Genomic DNA, 21,672 nt, shown 5'->3' on the forward strand with positions numbered 1-21,672 from the left:
GTGCGGGGGGGGCTCCCGTTCCCATCACAGTGCAGGAAAAGGTGTCGAGCTTTCTGGCTCGGGACTCGTGGGTCACCCTGAAGACTGATCCCACTGGGATAGTGCTTTCCTGCCGCAGGTGCGACTTGTGCAAGTTTAAATGGCATGTTTCTGATACCTGTCGCCTCTCAACATTCTTTTTTTTTTTTCATCCTCACCTGAGGACATTTTTGCATTTATCTTCAGATAAAGCGGGAGGGAGAGAGGAGGTAAGGGGGAAGAGAGAGACACATCGACTGGTTACCACCCACACAACCCCAACCGAGGCCGGGGACAAACTGCAACCAAGGTACGTGCCCTTAGCGGGAACCGAACCCGGGTCTCTGTGGTCTGCAGGCCGACGCTCTAACCACGGAGCCAAACTGGCCAGGGCTCAACGCTCTAAGTTGTCTTTACCTCTTTCCAGGAGGCTTGGCTTAGGACAGCAAGTTCCCACCTAAACTCCTGCTGCAACCTGCACAGCGTTGATCTCCGTGTGGAGCAGAACGTCACAACCCCTGGCTCCCGGACACCCGCACGCACAGCCTGCAGAAAAGCCGCCAGTCTGTATTGCAGGCTGTGGGCCGCTCCTCTCCCTCACGGTTCCTGTTCGAAGCAGCACCAAGTCTCCGCTTTAGACAGACATGTGGCACGAGCCCTCTGGAGCCTTTTTAGAAATTGCATTTTTCCTCCTTGCCGTCCATCCCAATCTTCCCATGCTCAGGACCAAGAGCTGAGCGAGCCTCCTGCCAGAAGGGACTCTCTCCCGGGCGCGTGCTGTCGTGAGCTCTCGTCACCTTCTGGTCCTGGCCCCACCATCGAGTCCTTCTTGCTCCAAGCTGATCTCTCATTCTCCCACATGAAACCTCACCCACGCTCTTCCCCAAACCCAGAAGCAGTGATAGCGCAAATGGATCCCAGGCGACATCGGCCCTCGCCAGTCTGCCGGTATTGACAGATCGTCAGGCACCAAGAATATCAAAGGGGACATCTCAGTATCTACTGGCTGATCTGGAGCCAAAGGGGAGGGTGCAAAGTTCTTTGGGAATACATATTTAATTTTATTTCTTATTCGAAAAACCATGCTCAGGTTAGTAATAAGGTATCCATCTGTCTACGAATCAGATCCTTCTCAATCAATCTCTCTCTCCATCTACTTGACAGAAGAAAATTAATTTACTGTGTGTGTGTGTGTGTCCTCAAATCAAAGGTGAGGTAAACTTCTATGGTTTTGGTTTTATTCAAAACAAGGAGGGGAGGATACCCAGTACAACAACATTTCAGATTATTCACCGTTAACAATCAAACAATCCTATCAAAGCAAACTAAATCTCTGCGTTCTTAGCATCTCCCCACACCTACTAGAAATTTCTCAAGCCACAATCTGTTTCCCAAAAACAATGGGTGTACTTATTCAATACAATGCCTGAGTGTTTGATCAGCAACTCCGCAGGTAGCTCAGAATAATACCTGCCTTCTGGGCTTTTACCAATGAGGGGAGTTGGAAGAGATGCTTTTACTAAAATCAGGTGCATAGATGCCATTCACCTCCAAAGACAAAGCCTTTTGGAAACAAATGTATCACAGCTCACTAAGTCAGGAGAAATCCATTCCCGTTTTAGAAATTCAATTTAGCTCGGGTAAGCCTCCGGGCCCTGAGAGGAAGCTCTGTCAGAGGTTTATTATTCATAAATCTTTCCTTGGGGCTGGATGCCTCCCAGCAGCCACTTGGCCTCCAGTGTTTTTCTCCTTTTCCATGTCAATAAGAAATTTAACTCTTGGAGTGTCTCTGGATGATGAGTTTCGAGATACAGATCAAGATATCCAGCAAAATTACTGTCTTGCAAAAAAAATCTTTTGATTGTCTCCAAACTGATCTGGCAGGTACATAACCTGGAGCCAGAAGGTTGTGTCTGTATCTAGAAACTCGTTGGGTTTGCACACTGCAGATGAGTTGTAACCGGAGTTATGAACTATTGTTTTACTAAGTAGGGCATTATGTAAAGAAAAAAATTAAATTCTTCGCCTAAACTAATCAGATAATGGAGGTGCTGTGTTCATATGGGAATGAAAATCTCTGAACCATCAAGATGCTAATGAATTTGGTTTTTAATGAAAAAATAATAACCCTAACATTTCTGAAAAACCTATCTCCAAACTGCAGCTGAGATGAAGAACATCTGAATTTGCTCAGTTATGTATTCAGAGGTTCTTGCCCTGAAGTGAAAGGCATTCTGGGTACAGAGTGGATAAATGTCCTATTTACGGGCATTCTGGATATGGAGTGGATAAATGTCATATTTCACATCAATAAATACCATGGCAACAAAAACAAGACTCTAGATTCCCAGCCGATGGCCCTCTTGAGATAATATTTAATATAACAAAATTCCAGCAGAGCCCAAGAGATCCCTCTGGAGTTTTAATGTATCTGACTTGTGTCTTCTGTGATCCAAATTACAATTTCAAGGTGCCCATAATTCACTTCCTAGTCATCATGCTTTAAGTGTTAAATGGAGACCTAAACTAAATTTATAATATGTGAAATAAGAACACTTTGCCTTGTAGATGACTAATGAAATCTGGGACTAATTGACTACTTACGATTAACTAACTGCTATCCAAATCTCATAACATTTTAATGCGCAGTGCTTCTTAGTTCTATTCTCTTGGGTCCCTGCTACTTCAACACAGGTAGGCAGCTTCATTTGTATTAGTAGGAAATATACATTAAGATAGAAGATCTCTCTCGATACCTGTGATAACAGAGTAAAATAATTTGATTTTCAAGGGAATGTACTATTAGGTTAACACAGAAATTCCAAGATGATCTTTTCCTATTATGAATTTAAGAATAAAAAATTAAACAATTTAGAGTTTTAGAAAAACGTCTTTTAGCGCACTTCTAGAAGTCTTGACCCCAATCTTTGTTGGGTTGTTATTGGCTTCTGTCTTTGTTCATTTTTAGAAACAAAAGCACAGACTTAATAACAAATATCATATACACATATCATACATGAGCAGTTTTGTCTGAAATTAAGGTACCTATTAATACCAATTTTAATTTATATAGCACGATTATTCTATAACCATCAAATAATCTCTCATTTTAAATCTCCCTTTTTCTACTCAGAAGTGAATAGCCTCTGATATCTAGAATTACATAAAGAGCTTCAACCATACCATCTTAAAATTTTCCTTTCAGTTAATTTTTATACCTCTAGAAAAGACACACTCAGTTTTCACTAGAATGGATCGATTTTTGGCTGAAAGAAATTTCGTGCCTTGGGAAGGCAGAAAGTAGTGTCTTCCGCAACTGCTGATAGTTCCCGTCGGTGCAAAGCACTGAGCCTGTAAACGTGCGTTGAAGGACCCGTGTGATGCCGAGTGACGGAGGCATGGGACACGGGGACCCAGTCCTGTCTTGGGAACTCCTGTGCCTTCGACTCCAGGCCCCCGGGTATGACCCAGGAGTTATGCCAGAACATCAGTTCTCAAAGTGTGGACCAGGTACCCTGGGGGTGCCTCCCCACTTTGAGGGAGTGCTCAGAATCAAAACTATGTTTTATATACTACTAAGGTACTTTTTTTATTTTGCTTTTGTAAATCTCATTCTCTCATGAGTGCATAGTGGAATTTTCCAGAGTCTCCATGACTTGTGACATTACGACAGACTGAATGCAGAGGGACCTTAAAGAGATCAGCCAAAGTATCAACCGTTGCTACTCTTTCATTAATATTTTTTTTCTGTTTTGGAAAATATAACTGCCTTTCATTTTTAAATGTTACTTATGTTAACATGGCATATCACATATTTTTTATATTTTTAATAAATGAATGAGTAAACCTTTTAAAAATGTCTCCGTTTTAATTTTGAATATGGGAACCATCCATGGATATATAAACAACGTGCATGAAAATTCTTTGGGGTCCTTGAGAATTTTTAAGAATGGAAAGAAGTTGTGAGAGCAGAGGGTTTGAGAACGGAGACCATTGAGGGGTCTCTGAGGAGCCTCCCGACCACAGTTTCAATGTCCCATCCTGTGAAATGAGCTCCGGTGACGAGGTGGGTATGAACCTGTGAACTGGGGAACCAGGAAACTCCTGAATGACAGGCAGTCCATCCTTCCCCAGCGCAGAGAGACGGGACAGACAGCAAGAGCCCTGGGAATCACAGAAGGCTGACGAGAGAACTCGGTGCCCTCCCTGCCCTCCCTGCCAGCTCGGATCAGGACATTCTTGGGCCCCAAACCCCCTACTTATTGTTGTTATGACCTTTCACCCCAGGGACCATCACCCTGACCCCACCTGGGAGGATGGCCCGAAGCAGCTGGGTGAGTACAGCACAGAGGAACGTTCTAGCACTTGAGTTTTGCTCAGGCCCCCGCGCAGACTCTCGGCAGGGGCCCCAAAGTGGTTGTGAGGCCACAGGGCATGTTTACAGCTGGCCTCTGACACTGGCACCTCCCACAATTGGGTGAGTGGGTGCCAGCAAAGTCTCATCCAGTGGGAAGCAGGACCTGTTTTCCACAAAAGGCGAGTGCATTTTATAACCGACACAAAGCAAGAGTCCCCAGACGGTAACCTCACCTGAACCCTAACTGGAGTCCTCAGCGCTTACTGGGGATTTTTCGTCACTACGAGTCACCCTGCATTACAACCGCTCACCCTGGGGAGCTGGGCTTGCGCCCCGCTCCGTCTCCCAAGGCCATGCTGTTCCCAGCGCTGATGACGCTGAGCCTCTGTCTCCCCGTCCATAGAACACGATCATCCCTACTGCCTCCGGCCAGGTGGGAACTGGAGTCCCAGGGCGCATGCTCGGTCCCCTACATTCCTTTCAGTTCCCAGTGAAGGGCCACTGGGACCCCCTGACCCGGCCCCTCCCGGGCCAGCCCTGGGCTCCGCGCACAGGGGGCGCTAAGGCAGGTTGTCGGGGCTCCTGTAAGGAGTCAAGCACTACACAGCTTTCAAAGCACTTATCTCGTTTGATGTTATTTTATCCTCGCAGCCACCGGGACGGTTCTCACCAACACTAATGAGGAAAGCAGAGAGCTATATTTGCGCCGTAATTATCATGCCGCCCCAAATGGGAGTCCTCCTTTGGGGAGGAAGCTGTTCTTACCACTGCACTTAGCCGGCTCCGTTTGCTTCGTGAAAGCAGACCGTGGTGCTGCTGGGAACGGCTAAACCCAGTCTGAGCTGGAGCACAGACACACAGTAGCTGTTCCTGTGGAAGGCATGACCACGGCTGCCGCGTGCCCACGGCTGCAGGGGGGACACTGGAAGTAGTTGGACTACTCATGTCATCTTACCGTTTTCTCCAGATGTCTTGTCTTTCCCGTTGGGGGCCCCAGCACCTTGTCTCTAAAGACACACAAAAAAGGAAAGAATTTGTCATCAAATATGGTCAGAATTATTTTGTCTCTCTTCTTGTTTCAAATATCTCTTTCGTTCTATTAAGCTCTACCTTACTTCAGCTCAGGTGGGTAAAACAAGGTGCTCTGAGACCAGGGAAGGATCCACCCAAGAAAGGATCTACTGAAGTGGGCAACCCGCCCCCTCGTCCACAGCAAGGGACAGCTGATGAGAGACTGTTGTTAAAGGAGCAGAACCTCGCTGAAAAGATGCGGAAACAGCCAAGGGTCTGTGTGCCACCTGCCAGCAGACCAGAGCTTCACCTGCGGCAGCAGTAGCCGCCACCCTGCTGGCTTCTCATTCCAGCCAGTGTCCGGTGTCTCATTTACATGCGTTTTAGTCCACTAGAAAATACATTGTGTGGGTAGTCACGGTTTCTCCTGTTGTTGAGCTATCTCTCTGCCGTCGTGTCTGCCTCTCCGGTGCGTCTGTGTCTGACCGGGCTGACCAGAAGTATGCATATTTCATGGTTAGACTTGCATTTTTTAGCACGGTGGTCCGAGCGTGAGGTCTGGGGAGCTGTGTGAAATGCATTACACGTGCATGTTCCTTCAAAGCTTGTTAGCTACTGTTTTTAAATAACACGATGTTCAGAATTTCCTAGGCCATGGAGAGAGAAGAATTTTGTTGATCAAATTGTATGGTTAATTATTAGAAAGTATGCTTTATGTGTTGAAAAGGATTGATGAGCTATAAAGTCTCTAACTCTCAGGTGAAACAAACAAACAACAACAACAGAAGAAGCAGCCAGGTAGAGAGACGGATTCGTCCAAGGTCACAGTCACACTGGAGACTGGACTTCCCTGCCCAGCGGTCAGTGCTGTGCAGGAAGTGTCACTGTTCATAGCCATCTGCAGGGGACCTTGGAAAGAGAGGCAGAGCACCGGACGGGGAGAAAACCCCGTTAGGTGACCCCCACTGAGAGATAAAGGTGCCCTCAAAATGTGCATTTTGGCCCAACTGGCTTGGCTCAGTGGACTGAGTGTCGTCCCGTGGACTGAGAGCTCCCAGTTTGATTCCTGGTCAGGGCACATGCCAGGGTCGCAGGCTTAATCCCCAGTAGGGGGCGTGCAGGAGGCAACTGATGGATGTTTCTCTTTCACATGGATGTTTCTATCTTTCTCTCCCTCCCTCTCTCTCTAAAATATCAATAAAAAACATATTTTTTTAAAAATGTGTATTTTGGTCCAAGACTTCAGCCTAAAAATAATATCAAAGAAATCAGTTAATCCGTTCCCAAGAGTGTTTTATGTTGTCATGAGAAATTCCCAGGTCCTTAGTCAACCTTGATAGGGAAAATGTTGCTTTCAGGTCCTGATTAGTGTCACCGAATAGGGTGAGTGATCAAGACCCATGTGAACAGTTAACCACCCTATGTGTGCGAGTTGCCTCTGCAGACAATAACCCCAGAGAGGCAGAGTCAAGTTTCCCGTTTATCACCAAGCCCACCCACACGCACACCCCATCCAGCCGGTGTGCGGTGCGCATTCCCACCCAGGTGGCGGGGGCTCTGTCCCGTCCTGAGAGGGAAAACCACCTCTCAGAGGCAGGGAATGGAAGGAAAGGTGACTGGTCGGAAAGCTGCCATAAATGTGTTTCTTGTTCATAGTTAAGTGGGAACACCTTACATTTTCACAATGCCAGGTCTCTCCTACGTGCCCACGGAGGAAGAAGTTTGCGGTCTCAGCCACACGTCATTTGCTCTGCCACGCACTCCACCACGGACCCGTGTCGTGGCATCATTGTCTACACCTCTAATACACTCCATCTTCATTTAAGCCAAGTCACACATTTCTTAAAGATAGTAGATTTGCAGGTAAAAAGCACCCCTTTCTTCTTGCCTGTGCTTATGTCAATGGCTCCCCTTTCAAACACAGAGGCCTTAAGTTTGCAGCACTGGACGGGGATCTCGTCACCTGGAGGACAGGCCCGTGGAGCGCTCAGACCCTCCGCCCTTCCCCCGCACTATGCGTAGCCGGCCCATCTAAACAAATCAAACTCCACGAAATGGAAGGATAGTGTTCTGGAGTTGAATAAAGTCAAATTAAATGGCTTACAAGTGCAAACCAGGCACGCGCTCAGCCCCACTGTCTTTGAATGCCTTAAACATTGACACCTTTCAAAGCCATGAATGCTTCATTGCGTAAAAGATCACTTTTTAGAAAACCAAATGAAGTGTGTGCGGGGGACAAAAAGGAGCCCTTCTTCCGGGATTTCTAAGACAGGGTTTTTGTGTCAAGTCTCACCTGCTGGAGGCAAAATGCAGCTGGTAGATGTCATAAGGAGACAGTGTCTCGGGCCAGAAAATGATCCTGGCGAAAAAGAACTAGCGATTGAAGCGTATTTTTTTTCAGAATTCTTTGAGACCTGTGACATTCTTAAGACAAGCCTGAGACCCATGGGGGTATCATCCAAGAGCTTCCCTGCTCCGGGGCTCTTGGTGGTCATCACACATGACTGTTCTATCACCAGGGGAGGTGGCTGGAATTCCCCTGAATCGGTACATGAAGAGAGTGTCCATCAGGCTGGTGTCGGCTGGTCACAGCTCACACCGGCCACAGCCAGACATGCTCCAAGGGCTCCAGGATCACAGACTCAGAGACCATAGACTTCTGGCCACACCCTGACACACCATCACTATCCTCGTCAGCCTCACTTTACAGATTGTGTCCTAAAGCACAGACAGGATTCGATCAAGGTGATGCCGCTGGGAAGTGACCCAGGGATGCTGGCCCCGAAGTCCTCCCTGTAAACCCCCAGCCTGAGTGTCTTCCAGCGTCCTCCTGAGGGCCTCCCTCAGCAGGTGGGGAGGGGAGGGGCAGGGACAGTCCCGTGTGAAGGTCAGTGCAACTTCATTAGCACCCACAGAGAGTTTTGAGGACACCTGACTTATAGAAAGAAGCAGAATCAAACCGACCATCTAAGGAGCAATCATAGAGGTCTTTCATAACATTTAAATAACACAGGAACCCACAGGGAGGCTATGCTGAAATGGATAGATGGATGGATGAAGGGATGAATGGACACATGGGTGGATGGGTGGATGTCATTCTCCAAATGTCTAGTAGGGAAAAGGTTCTTTTTAAAAAATATTTTATATTAATTTTTAAAGAGAAAGAGGAAGGGGAAGAGATATAGAAACATCCATGTGAGAGAGAAACATTGATCAGCTGCCTCCTGCATGCCCCCTACCGGGGATAGAAGCCACCACCTGGGCAGGTGTCCTGACCGGGAATCAAACCAGGATCTCTCAGTCCACTGAGGCACATCAGCCGGGCAAAAAGGTTCTTTTTCATGATGCAATGGAGGTAGGTGCCCTGAGGGGGCAGGCTGCCTTTTCTCCCCACTCTCTCTCATGGAAAAGTGAGAGAAGACCCCGCCTCCCCCACCAGCTAGCCCCAGTCACGAGCTCAGCATCCTGAGAACCTGGGTTACCTGAGGAACAGAAGTGGCACCCCCTCAAGACTATCACCTGTCCTCGTTGGACTAATAAATAAGGTGACCTGTTAAAGGGAAGGGCGTGAGAAACTGTCTTCAGGGCAAACCCTGACAGGAGATTCTAGGGGTCGAGCTCTTTTTTAGGAACTTTGGATGCGATTCGGTGACTCATGAACACACCGCTGCATCCCTGGACTCAACACACCAGGCTGCACAGAAGGTAGGACAATTCCCTCTGACCAAGTACACGTTCACAGTCACCAGGCTGATGTGGATGAACATACTGCCCGAACCACCCAGGAAACCGGCACCGTGTAACGAGAGCTTCCTGCAGGCGGCACACGTACGTTTCCATCAGCAGAGTTCGCTTCCACGTTTTCAGACTGATCTAGAGAGCCCATCGCCGTGGCCACGGAGAACTCCAGCGGTTGATATACACGGGCTTTGCTTCTTTTTTCTTTAGTGGGGGAGCAGGGGGAGGCAAAAGATTAGCCCCAATTCCAACACAGCAAAACCAGAGGCAGGAGTCTCCTCATAATTCTGCTTCCAGAGAATCTCTCCATGCTTCTTGTGGTGGTGCTTGGGAGATCTCCTGGTCAACTCCAGCCCCATCCCCACCTCCCGGTGTCATGTTCCTAAAACTCTCCTGCTTGGGACCTTCGGGGACACCTCGTCCCACCAGCATCCTGCCCACGTTCTCCTAAGGATCTAGGAGAATAGCAGCCCCTTCCTCTCCGGCTGAAATCAGAGTCCTGCTGCCCAGCCAGCCCAGTGCCCACCCTCCTCGGGCACACTGGCATGTCCCTCCCGGCGTTTCAAAACGGCGTCCCCGTCCTCATTCCCAGGACCTCTTTAAGGGACAAGGGTCTTGTATGAGGGTCACAAATAAGAAAACTCCTTGGTTCATTAGACACAGACGCATTTTCCTCAAAACCACCTCTTTTTATATCACCCCCACTTCACCACGAGGAAACGCTAAATACCCATCCGAGGGCGTGACACCGGAAGTTGGAAGCACAGCGTCACAGTAACCCTGTCGGGCCAGGGATCTGCCGAGTGGCACCGAGAGACGGCCGACAGCGCAGGGACAGCTCCGAGATGCTGGCCCGGCCGCTCACGCCCCACGTCCCTCCTTGATGCTCGCTAATAACCGGACGGCACTTCCAAACGCAATGAGCCCTGATTAAAAGGAGCCTAAGAAAGACCGTGTATATGATTACTCCTCCTGATGAGCTAGTAGGAGCCAAGTGTCTATAAAAAGGCAGATGTGGTACTAAAAGGTGTCATTGTTGGAGTCATTTTGCCTGACTGTCCCATTGCAGCAAAGGCTGCAGACACATAACAAAGATAATGTCTTCATTTCACCTCCCAGAAAGCAACGCCCGAGACAAATGCTCTGGGCTGCACTCGGGAGAGGGGTGCCCCGAAGGAGGCATGAAGGATGGGAGGAGGGGAGAGAGAGCCAGTGGGGGTTTTTCACCCAGCTGGCACTGCCCGGCACACACAGGTGCTGCTCTTATGCCCTTCCAAGCCATGCGAGTTGTCTGAGAACAGACCCCGGCAGGGAGACTGCGGGGGAGTTATCACCTGCCCTGCCTGTCCCCGGTCCACGCCTGTGCCACAGAGCGTCCATTCCCCACGCTGCCAGACCCAACAATGTTGGCAACTCGGCATCTGCCCGGGGACGAAGAGGAAGCCCCAGGGCAGGAGGCAGAGAGGTGCAGACCCGCAGCACAGCGTGGGCAGGAGGTGACACGTTGTCCCTTCACTCCTGCCTGAAGTCTGCGGAGCCCACGCTGAGCTGGCCACCCGCAGGGGTCCTCCCCGATAGATCTGGTGAGAGGTGCATGACACAGCAGGTACATTGGCTTGATGACTCTTTTCAACCAAGTTGATCACGGACAACTTCCTTACATAAGATACTTCACTAGTGGGACAGGCCACACCAACCATCGGGAAATAAGGGACGTGAGATTCATTTCCCCCTGATCCTTGAGCTTGGAGCGGATATGAAGGCACGTCTGACCACTTCCACGCTACATCAAGGGGCTGCACACATCAGTAACTCAATGTCTCAACAGGTCAGTGTGGATGGAAGGTGTGCTGTTTCCTGTCCGTCACCCACAGATGCAAAGGCATCCTGGTGGTCGCCAAGCCTAGCTTCCTCTGAGTGACCCAGTTACTCCTCCACCCACTGCTGTCCCGTGTGAAGTCAACACAAAATCTCCGCGTGCTTGGGGTCGTCACCGTTGGGTCAGGTGAAGGAGGCGTTTCCCAGGCATAAAATGCAGCGGTGGGCAAAGGCAGGTTTGAATTCCACCACCTCCGAGGCAGAGGGGCTGACCCGGCCGTCACTGAAATTCGGGCTGGTTTCCTGACTTTCAGAGACAACAGGAACATGCAGTAATGAAGGCCGGCGAGGTGAGCACGTGCGGGCTTGTACCTCAGTGCGCTGTGCCATTGGGACCTGCTTCTCCGTTAGTAAAGATACCATAATAATCATAACCTGCATGTCTTTCTCCACGCGAACAACGGCAACCCTCCCGTCGCTCCTCCCTGGACAAGGGGGCACCAGGAAACTCATTAAAAATACTTCACAGGGTCCCTTCTATGTGGAACCTGAAAAAATAAGTCAAACTCCCAGAAGCAGAGAGCAGCGCGTGGTCGCCTGGGGCTGGGGGAGGGGACACGCAGAGGGCTTGGTGATTTTGCCGTTTTCAGCGATAGGATGAATAAGGTCTGAAAACCAAGGTCGATCATGATGGTTACAGTTGATGCTGCTGCTGTGTCACTGGAACTTGCTGGGAGATGGAGCGTAAGGTTCTCACACACAGAAAGACAAGCCTGCGAGGGGACGGACCTGGTAATGAACGCGATGGTGGACTCGTCCGCAGTGCATACGATATCAGAGCAGACCTCAATCACGCGGGAAAGATAACATTTTAATCCAGTGTTTCAGAAAAATCGAAAGTACTGCAAGAAGTCATGACGAGCAATATCAATGTTTTCCGTCAAGACAGGGTCGGTCAGTATTACCGAGATTTCTTTTTGCCTCAGGCTCTGGTCACATATAAATAAAAGATCCGAGGACTGGGGTGATTTCAAGATCTTAGAAAATGATTCTAATAGGGGGGAGCCTTTCATCCACAGCTTTTCCGCAGGCCGTGATGGCGGGTTATGAATTCGTACTGTCATTTGGAGAGTTTTTATTACATGATTTCCAAAACACTGCGGTATTCGTCATTTGGATCATGCGGGTATGTATTATTTCAGCCTTCGGATAAAACACAAGTTCCCATTACAGGATATGTATTTTTTATTTCAGAAAATTTAAAAAGAATTAACATGAAATAAATTCCAGCAGGTTAAATTGGGGGTAGAAATAACAGTCCCAGAATATTTTCTGAATCTATACCTAGAACATTTAAGCGGATAAATCTGTATTTTCTCCAGGAACTTGCCCTGATATTTCATTTGGCGAGATCTGTCTTCACCAGAGAGTCACCACTTCAAAAGCTCCTTGGGACTGGGGGACAAACTGCCTTCTGAAGTAGCAAGCACCCCAGGTCACCCCAGGGCCCACCCACCCTCCACCCTTTCTCCCCCTATCTCCCCAAGAGACCAGCTCATGTTGCCACAAATACTGGAAGGAGCTCTCTCTATGCACGTGTTTGCTTTGGCCTCACGGAGCCAGGTCCGGGGGGACAGGGAGCAGAGGGACCCCAGCAGCCTCTGGCTCGCCCAGGCATTTCTTTTCGGCCTTAGTGAGCTATCAGGGGAGGAAGGAAACAGGCTCTCCCAGTCCTGAAGTCAGCATCCCACTGCTGCAACTCCAGGAAACCTCCTCGGGGCTCCCCCAGGCTATGGAAGAAAAGATTCTTTTCAAAAGCACAGTGTCAAACTTAGGTACAGTCACCAGTGTGCAGAACCATCGGTGTGCACCGAAGGTCTCAGATTCAGTGTCGGAGGCCCAGGCTCAACCTGTGGATGGGGGTAGGGGTGGGGAGGTGACCTATTTCTGGACTGTTTACTTTTCCTCCAAGGAGCCAGGCACTGAGCTGGGCCCTGAGGACCCCCAAAAGAAGGGCACATTCTCTGACTGATTGGCTCACAACCTGGAGGGACAGACAGAGACTAAACCAACTATCTCAATAGTGCGGGTAAGCACTTGACCCCAGATGGCTAGGATCAGGAGCATGGGCAAGGGACCCCAGAGAGGGTCAAGGCGGGTGTTCCACCTGTTGAGAAGGAGTATGAGTGATAACACTCCCACCCGCTACGCATTGCTAGAGAAATCCCTCATCCAATCTCTGTTCCTTCCCTCTGGCTCCTAATGGCCACATGCAAGGACCTGGCACCCAGTAGGTGTGCGCCCTGAGGCTATCCATCCGAGAGTTTTCCAGACGAGGCATAATTTGGTGAAATCAACTCAATGACTCTGTGCATCAGGAGGAGGGAGAGCATTTGTTTTAAGATGCTTTTTAGCATTTTCCCTCTGGCCCCGGTTGGGTTTGTCTACCAAGCAGTAGCAGAGATTTGGCAAAGAAGAACAGAAAAATCCATCTCAGTCCCCGATGGCTCACAAGCTCTTGTTAGCAGGTGCTACTTAATGCCGTCTAGCCCCTGGTGATGCATTTTTCTCTTAAATAATTTTTCTCCGCCTCGCCGTCTTTCTTTCATGCTGCTGCATACTGATATTCGCATTTCTAATGACTTCAGTGTTCCTAGCGTCCCCGAAATGGTCGCATCGTGACAAGCAGCTCCTCGGATGGCTCATAAATAAGAAGAGAAGCACGAAGCTGCGTGTCTTTGGCATAGTCTGGTTCAGATACTGCAAATTCCTTGAAAGATTGACGCTCGGCGCAGGAGAGACATCAAGACGGAGACCTGTCCCCAAACACACCTCCACACGTCCTTCGCGGCGTCTTCTGTGCTTTCTTTTCTGATTGCCGTGTTTATGAAGAAACCAGAAGCGTGTTTCTATGGTTTTACAGTTCATGTTGCGGGGACGAAGGCTCGTGGGTCTCTGAGATGAAATATGAGACCTTCCGGGAACAGAGGAGTGAGACCCCAGCCAGGGCACAGTGACCCGAGGTACGCGGCTGAGCGGCCAGCCGGTCACAGGTGATGGCCGGGACCAGTGCTGTCAGGAGTCTCGTGGCTTCTTGGGAACATCAAAGGCACGTCACTGAAGGCCTCTCCCAAGTCAGAGTCCCTGAATTCTTCTGAAAAGCAGAAGAGACTTTCATGCTAACATTTTGCAATAAGGACAGGATAGATTTAATTTCTTGCCTCTGTGATATTTTTTAATTGGCTGTAATTCTCCTAGTACCATTCCGAAAATTGAACATTCAGGACTGCACTAATATATTCCCTAAAGGTGCAGACATTCACGTCAAAGGGCGACTTCCACTGTGTTTCCTCTTGTCACAGACGTTGGTTTCACAAAGGCGAAGGGGTTTTCCGTGACCAGAGCATCCACCCCCATAACTCCTGCGAACCCCTCCTCCAGGCCAGCTGTCACTGCTGGGGGACCCAAAGGTGGACTTCTGCCTCCAACACTGCCGTCCGCTCCCAGCATTTCATCCTGACCTTTGTGGTACTAGAAATACCGGGGCTTTGCTGTGGTTTCGGGAAAAGGAAACTCATGTTTAGGAATTCCGTCCTCTTGAAATTCAATTTATACTTTATCCTACAGTCGTATTTTTTAAAGGAGTATTTTCTACCCTGAAAAATGACTTTGTGCCAATAGAAAACACTATTTTCTGTTTATAAAAGGATGATCCGGTCATTATGAACATTTTGGAAAGTAAATGCATCTACCCACCCAGTCTGACTTCACCTGCGTTCAGGGTCCACGCGTTACGGGGCAAGGCGGCAGCAGAGAGGACCCTGCTGGCCCGGGGCTCACTCCTGTGGCTGTGCGACCAGCAAAGCCTCACCACAGCCCTATCTCCCAGACGCAGGGGAGCCGGTGGTGAAGTCGGGGGTCAGCTCAGGGAGCTTGGCAGAACCCCATTTAGAGACTGGCGCTGAGGCCGCTGCTGTTTGGGACCTGGGGGTGATTTACGAGAACCCAGGACTGGTAATGTCATCTCCTTCTACGTCATGTTTTACATTTCTACTACTTCAGCTATTGGCACGATTTGGACATTGTTGCAATGTGATTTCATTTATTTGCAAGCCTGTGAGACCGTGCTATGCCCCTGATGGTGTGGATCCCTTGCATCTGGATTGGGTCTGTTTTTCTTTGGGGTGTAATGGTGACGCGGGCAGCTTCTGGGGCTCTGGGTGGAGGGAGGGGCTGACTCTAAAGGGACACAGAAGATCTTTATGGGGGTGGTGCAATAATCAATTTCTCAATGATAAGACCCTAGATGTGTCTAAACTCGTCAACTACGCAATTTAAAAAAGTAACTTCTGCTCTATATAAATTACACCTCAACAAACCTGACCCAGGAACGAACAGAAAGGAAAGAGCACCCTGGAATCAGACTATCTGGGCTGTCCCAGCCCTGTTACTTAGCCACTGTGTGGCCCTGTGCCGGTCACTTAACTTCTCTGGGCCTCAGTTTCTGCTTCTGTAAAATGGGAATAACACCAACCTCATCAGGTTGTGAGAGTTAAATGAGATTAAAAAAATAATAGTCACACTGCATGGATCTGTTCCTGAAAGGAATCTGACTGCAAAGTGATGGTAAGAGAGGCTTAAAAGGAGGCCTGTCTCTTTCGTTCCTATTTGTTCAGCTCACAGTAAGTCCAGTGACACAAGCACTCTGGGCTCGGCAGTGTGAGGACTGGAGGAACCCAGCCCTCCCATGTGAACACACGAGTATAAACAAGTGATCTCACTACCTGCTCAGTCTCTTCTCCATGAAGAATGAAATTAAATTCAGTAATTAAATGTGTATCTCCCATGGCTATTGTAAGAATCCAAAGAGAGAATATTATTATTTGTCATCATTTTTTTAACGAAGTAAGCAGCCGCTACCTGTTCGTCCTTACGTTCATTTCGGTTGAAGTTCCCTGGGCCCCTGACCCAGGCATGGATGTGGTTAAGGTGTGTGGTCCCAGCCGCAGCCTGTATTTTTTCTAGAAAGAGAAGACACGGGAGGAGGGCGGGATGATACGAGAGGAGGACCGTGGAAGGAAACGGGGGGACTCGGCGGCCCCAGTACCATGTGCGCATCGAACTCAACCAGCAGCCGCTCCAGAGAAACGCGGCCCAGCCTGTTCCTGCGTCCTTCCCCAGATGGCCGTCAGAACCAGGGCTGCTGGTGTCAGGTCCCGACGCCTTCTGGAACGGCTGCTGTGAATGCAGGAAAGACGAGAGGCTCTGCGACATCTCTCACTGCTCACGTGGACACAGGTGGCCACTCAAGCAGGGGAGGAGAGGACAGAGGAGGTTTGCTTTCTCTCTCCATCCCAAGAAGTTACGGCTGACCAGCCAAATGCCCAGACGCAAAAGGAGACGGAAACTGTCAATAAAAGATCAATGAAAAGGCAGAAACTGAACGTGCCAATAAACTGCCGCATTTAGGGCCCCGCTGCCTGACACAGGTGGGGAGGGAGGCAGCCGGTGCGGTCAGTTCTCTGGGGGGGCAGGAAACCTGTCCTGTGTCCTGGGAAGATAAACACCCTGCCTGTCCTGTGGAATCTGGGATTTGGAGGGAACTTTTATTTCTCAGAGGCCGGAGAAGCTGACCCGAGATCACAAAACCCACACGTGTTCCCCCAGATTACAGAAACTGGCCACATCGTTTTGCTTTGCTTTTGACAGTGACACCAGCTTTCTCTCCCGACCCTTCCCGATATGCTAGGAAAGCCCAGAGCCGGGTGTAATTGAAGGCAGGCAAAGGGCGGGCAAAACCACAAAATGCAAATGTGCCCGTGGCCAGGAGGGTCATGCCCTGCCAGCCCCTACACGGCCATCCACCCTGGGCATGGGTGCTCACTCACCACGGCCATGTGGTTCCACGCGGTTGAGCCAGTCGCGAGCTACTGAATGGAAGTCCTCCCCGGGGGGCAAAGGGGTGACGGGAGAAGGGGCACAGCCAGACCCGCCGTGACACAAGAGAAGCCACACTCAGGGCTGGGAGAACGGTGATGCTTCCGGGTTTGGCAAAGGCATTTTCCTGTCTTTGCACCAAGGCACCGGGCTCTGTCTCTGCAAATGCAGAGAGCTTAACGCTTCTTTTTTCTCAGCGTGTTTTTATTGATTTTTTTAGAAAGAGAGAAAGGGAGAGGGAGTGAAAGATAGAAAATCATCGATGAGAAACATCGATCGGCTGCTTCCTGCATGCTCCCTACTGGGGGGTGAGCGGGCAACCGGGAATCCAGCTGGAGACCTTGTGGTGCATGGGACGACACGTAACCAGCTGAGCCACACCGGCCAGGCGAAGAGCTTAACACTTTATAGCAACAGCCCTGCCAGGTGGATATGACTACTATTCCAGTGTGATAGAGACAAAACCTGAGACACAGAGAGGTTACTGAACCCACCCAAGGACCTAGAGCTGCTAAGTGGAGGGGCAGGAGTCCCAATCTGGGCAGACTGGCTGGGACATCTGCACACCTGCCATTAGCTTGGAAGATGGAAGACCTGACTTCCACACCCCCTCTGCCACCAACAGCACAGCTGTTTTATGCCTCAGTCCGTCTGGTAGCAAAGGCAAGATCATGCTTCCTGACCCTCCTCATTATGGAAATCCATGACAGCACACAAAACTCTGTGCATGAAAATGCATGGACCATTGCAGGGAAAAGATGGGGCGAACACACTTCACAAGATTGTCGGGGACCCTGCTAGTACACATCTTGCAGGGTTCGGCATCCATTCTGACACCAACTCTGGGGGCATGTGTCCCTCACCTGTGAGGTCATGGCTCCAGGGCCATGCAGACAGCTCTCAATGGAGATCCCTCTGCCTGGGTATCCTGATCTGTGTCTCTCACATTTAACCAGCGTCGTGGACTCTGGCCCGTGCACTTCTCCTACCAAAACTAAAGCTTGGTCCTCGTGCGCTGACTTCTTGTGATGAAGAGCAGATGTTGACTTGGCATGGCGTGCTACCCAACGTGCTTCTTCGAAACGGGGTGTTCTAAGGCTTCAGAAGCTACAGACTTTCTTTTTTGGTAATGAAGCAGCAGCCAGGTTTTTTTCCCCACTCAACTGAAACAAAAATAGCTTCAGGACACAGCAGAAGCTGGAGGTTGTATACTCGTAGAAGAGAAGGGATTGCTTTGTCCTAAATCATCTGGCAGAGCCCAAGCCAATCGAGACACAGATTAGAAGTCAGGGATAAAAGCTACAGGGACCATTTGATCAGCGCTCCCTGCGGAGGTGAAAATTCTAGCCATCTCCCTGTGAACACGAAATACACACATCCCACCACCACCATCAGCACCAGCACCACCCACCAACCCAGTCCCAGAGCCGTGTCTCCTTTAGGACAGATAGTTTGCTTCATATTTTATTTAAAAATCCTTCCAAGCCCGGCCGGTGTGGCTCAGTGGTTGAGTGTCAACCCATGCACCCACAGGTGGCAGTTTAATTCCTGGTCAGAGCACATGCCCAGCTTGTGGGCCGGATCCCCAGTGGGGGACGTGCAGGAGGCAGCCAACTGATGTTCTCTCTCATCGATGTTTCCATCTCTCTCTCTTTCCCCCTTCCTCTCTCCCTAACATCAATAAAGAAAAAATATTTTTAATGAAATAAAAATAAAAATCCTTCCAAAATCCGGAACAACAGAATTTGCTAGAAGACAACCCCCGTTGGAATTTGGTTAAAGATTGCCTGCTGGGGGCGGGGCCGAAGCTCACCCCCCACAGTGCTTCCTGTCTGCACACATGGACCCGGGCTCTTCCGATGACGAGAACGCTCAGCTTTCGAGCACGTTTCCCCAGTGGGACGAGCCCAGGACATCTGCCCCCGTGTCCCTGCCATGGCACACTCAGCAGAGAAGGTGAGGACAGTCCTCAGGACAAAACAGGCCACGGAAGCGTTCACTGGAGAAAACAACCAGTGCCCAGTAAAGACGTGTGGGACAGGAATTGGGGGACTTTTCACATGGGGTTATAGCTTAGCATTTATGTGGTCTTTAAAGTAGATACACTTTCCAGGTGGTTTGGAATCAATTTTGTTACTCCATCCTCACAACAGGCCTGTAGGGTCAGCCAGCACCACCTGGCTTCCTGTTCAAGTATCCTGCTAGGTGGGCCATCCATCCATCCATCCATCCATCCATCCATCCATCCATCTATCCGTCCATCCATCCATCCCTCCATCCATCCATCCGTCCGTCCGTCCGTCCGTCCGTCCATCCATCCATCCATCCATCCGTCCGTCCGTCCGTCCATCCATCCATCCATCCATCCATCCATCCATCTATCCATCCCTCCATCCATCCATCCGTCCGTCTGTCCGTCCGTCCATCCATCCATCCATCTATCCATCCATCCATCATCTATCTATCTGTCTATCCATTCATTATCTATCTATCTATCTATCTATCTACCTACCTACCTACCTATTTATCATTCATCTATCTATCTATCTATCTATCTATCTTTTTTCCCACTAAAAAACAATCAAGCATCCCTGTCCTTACAGGTGTGCAGGAGAAGAGGCCAGCCTCATGGCCATGTGACCTGTGCAGTCACACAGGGCCTCTGCCTTAGAAAGCCCCCGAGCTTGGTGTAATGCTCTGTCATTGTCATGAAATTCTTCAGAATGTTTAACATGGAGCCCACATTTCTGTTTTCCACCGGGCCCCATAAATTGCCACGGGCCCCGCCCCTGCTGCCCAATCACCAGCTCACTCAGGCGTCCCCATCCTGCCCGTGCTCCTGACCCGCGAGGAGGGTTATTGCAGTGGTGGACAGAGCCAACGACTGCAGAAGTCTTGCTCGCTTTTTGATGGCCTCATTTCTGAGGTGATCTGCTTGACTCTTCAGTCGCGTCCGGCTTCCTTGTTGTGATACTGAAGGGACGCAGGAGCCGGAGCAGGGTCCCCCGAGGGCACGGCTTGTAGCTCTAAAGTCACATGACGGTGCATTTATATTTTTGTCATGTGCAAATTCAAAATCCTCTTCCAAAATTCAACGCGGGGTGGGGGGGAGGGGGAAGCTCTCGCCTGAATTTCAGCCAAAGCTGGCTCTCAGCAAGAACTCAGCAAAAAAATGATGACATGGAAATTCACAAAACAGTACCCAAAAAATGAAACGAATCTGCTTTGAAGATGGGAAAGATTAAATCTCAACGAACAAAATAAACGGACAAAGTCGAAACAGATTCATAGACGAGAACAGACTGGCAGCTGCAGAGGGGAGGGGGTCGCGGGCTGGGTGATAACGGTGAAGGGATTAAACAAACAAAAACCCTCACAGACACGGACATCAATTTGGTGATTAACAGAGGGAAAGGAGGTGAGGGAGGTAGAGGAGGGTGAAGGGGGATAAATGGTGATGGAAGGAGAATGACGTGGGGTGGTGAATGCAATACAGTGTACAGATGATGATGTATTATAGAATTGTACACCTGTGCCCTGGCCGGTGTGGCTCAGTGGTTGGAGCATCAGCCTGCGGACCAGAGAGTCCTGGTTCATTTTCCGCTCAAGGCACGTACCAAAAAAAAAAAAAAAAAAAAGAATTGTATACCCGAAACCTATATAATTCACCCAATATTCCTCAAAAATTTGGTATGAATAAATACATAAAATCTAGATGAAACATAACAATGGACTTGCAGGAGGCATTGGGTAGAAGTGCCTGACGAATTGCTATAACTATTTTAAGAAATTACATTCTAGAAGAGGTAAAATAGCCCACATTTCTGAGGCAGAGAATGCTGCCAGAAATAATATTTGCATTGTGGCCCTGTAGAATCTTGACATTTGATAATAACAGTGGGTAAGTAATCATCACGGGCTCTGAGCTACAAAGCACGCAATGACACCCTACTACGGACAGACACGGCTACGTACTCAGAAGTCACATCGAAACTTGCTTAGACATATCCCACAATTTGAACTCGGAACTTTTAAGGTAAAACAATATGCACAATTCCAGAAATAGTATTGACTAGCCTCATGTAGCCTGCTTCCCATGCACTGAACAGGATTTTCACGCAACATTTTTAAAGGAAGATATAATAAGACAGTAGAACCCAATCAGTCAGTGTTGAGCATGAGGAAATGTCACCGTGTTGAAAGCAATTCGTATCAGTAGGCAGGAGTTACAAATCAACCTGGTATCGTCATGGACTTGAACTCTTTCATTGGTGTTGAAGATGGCTAAATTCTCATGTGGTTCTCCAGCGCATGACAGTTAGGGGTAACCATGAGCTATGGGAGCTGTTCTTCAATCAATATTGCACTGAGCCCCTACTTTCGTAAGCACTGACTCCATCGGGAAGGTTCTCTGGACCCTTGCTCCCTCCCCCCCCAGGCCTACAGGAGGACATCACCATGCTCCCTGGCACTTCGTTTGTGTAGTGAATAGAGATGCCCTCGTACGGACCCTGCAGTCCAGTTACCATTAGGTGACTCTGTCTCCCCCACTACCCTATAAGGTCTTTGAGGGGTCAGGGCCCTGTCTTATTCGTTCCCCAGCACAAACGCCAACACAAAACGGTTTCCCCATCAGTGCGGGTGGAATGGCATGTCCTGGGGACGGGAAAAGGCATGGGGGACACGGGCCCCTCTTTTCCAAGGTTCATGGGTTAGAAGGCAGAAGGAACTGTGATTGACAAACGAGTGATTGCCGATTGTACGTGTGATAGTGTTGACCCTAGAAAGGGCCC

General features: G+C 49.4%; 1 protein-coding gene across 1 annotated transcript in view; it reads right to left on the reverse strand.

The window, feature by feature from the left end:
- Window positions 1–21,672, reverse strand: part of PCP4 (Purkinje cell protein 4) — a 55,279-nt gene that overhangs the window by 23,550 nt on the left and 10,057 nt on the right. The window contains exon 2 of the mRNA XM_036243694.1: window positions 5,331–5,382. Coding sequence (XP_036099587.1) covers window positions 5,331–5,382 — 52 coding nt within the window. The remainder of the gene's footprint in view (window positions 1–5,330; window positions 5,383–21,672) is intronic.

The sequence above is a fragment of the Molossus molossus genome, unplaced genomic scaffold, assembly GCF_014108415.1.
Source record: "Molossus molossus isolate mMolMol1 unplaced genomic scaffold, mMolMol1.p scaffold_m16_p_5, whole genome shotgun sequence".
Classification (NCBI taxonomy): domain Eukaryota; kingdom Metazoa; phylum Chordata; class Mammalia; order Chiroptera; family Molossidae; genus Molossus; species Molossus molossus.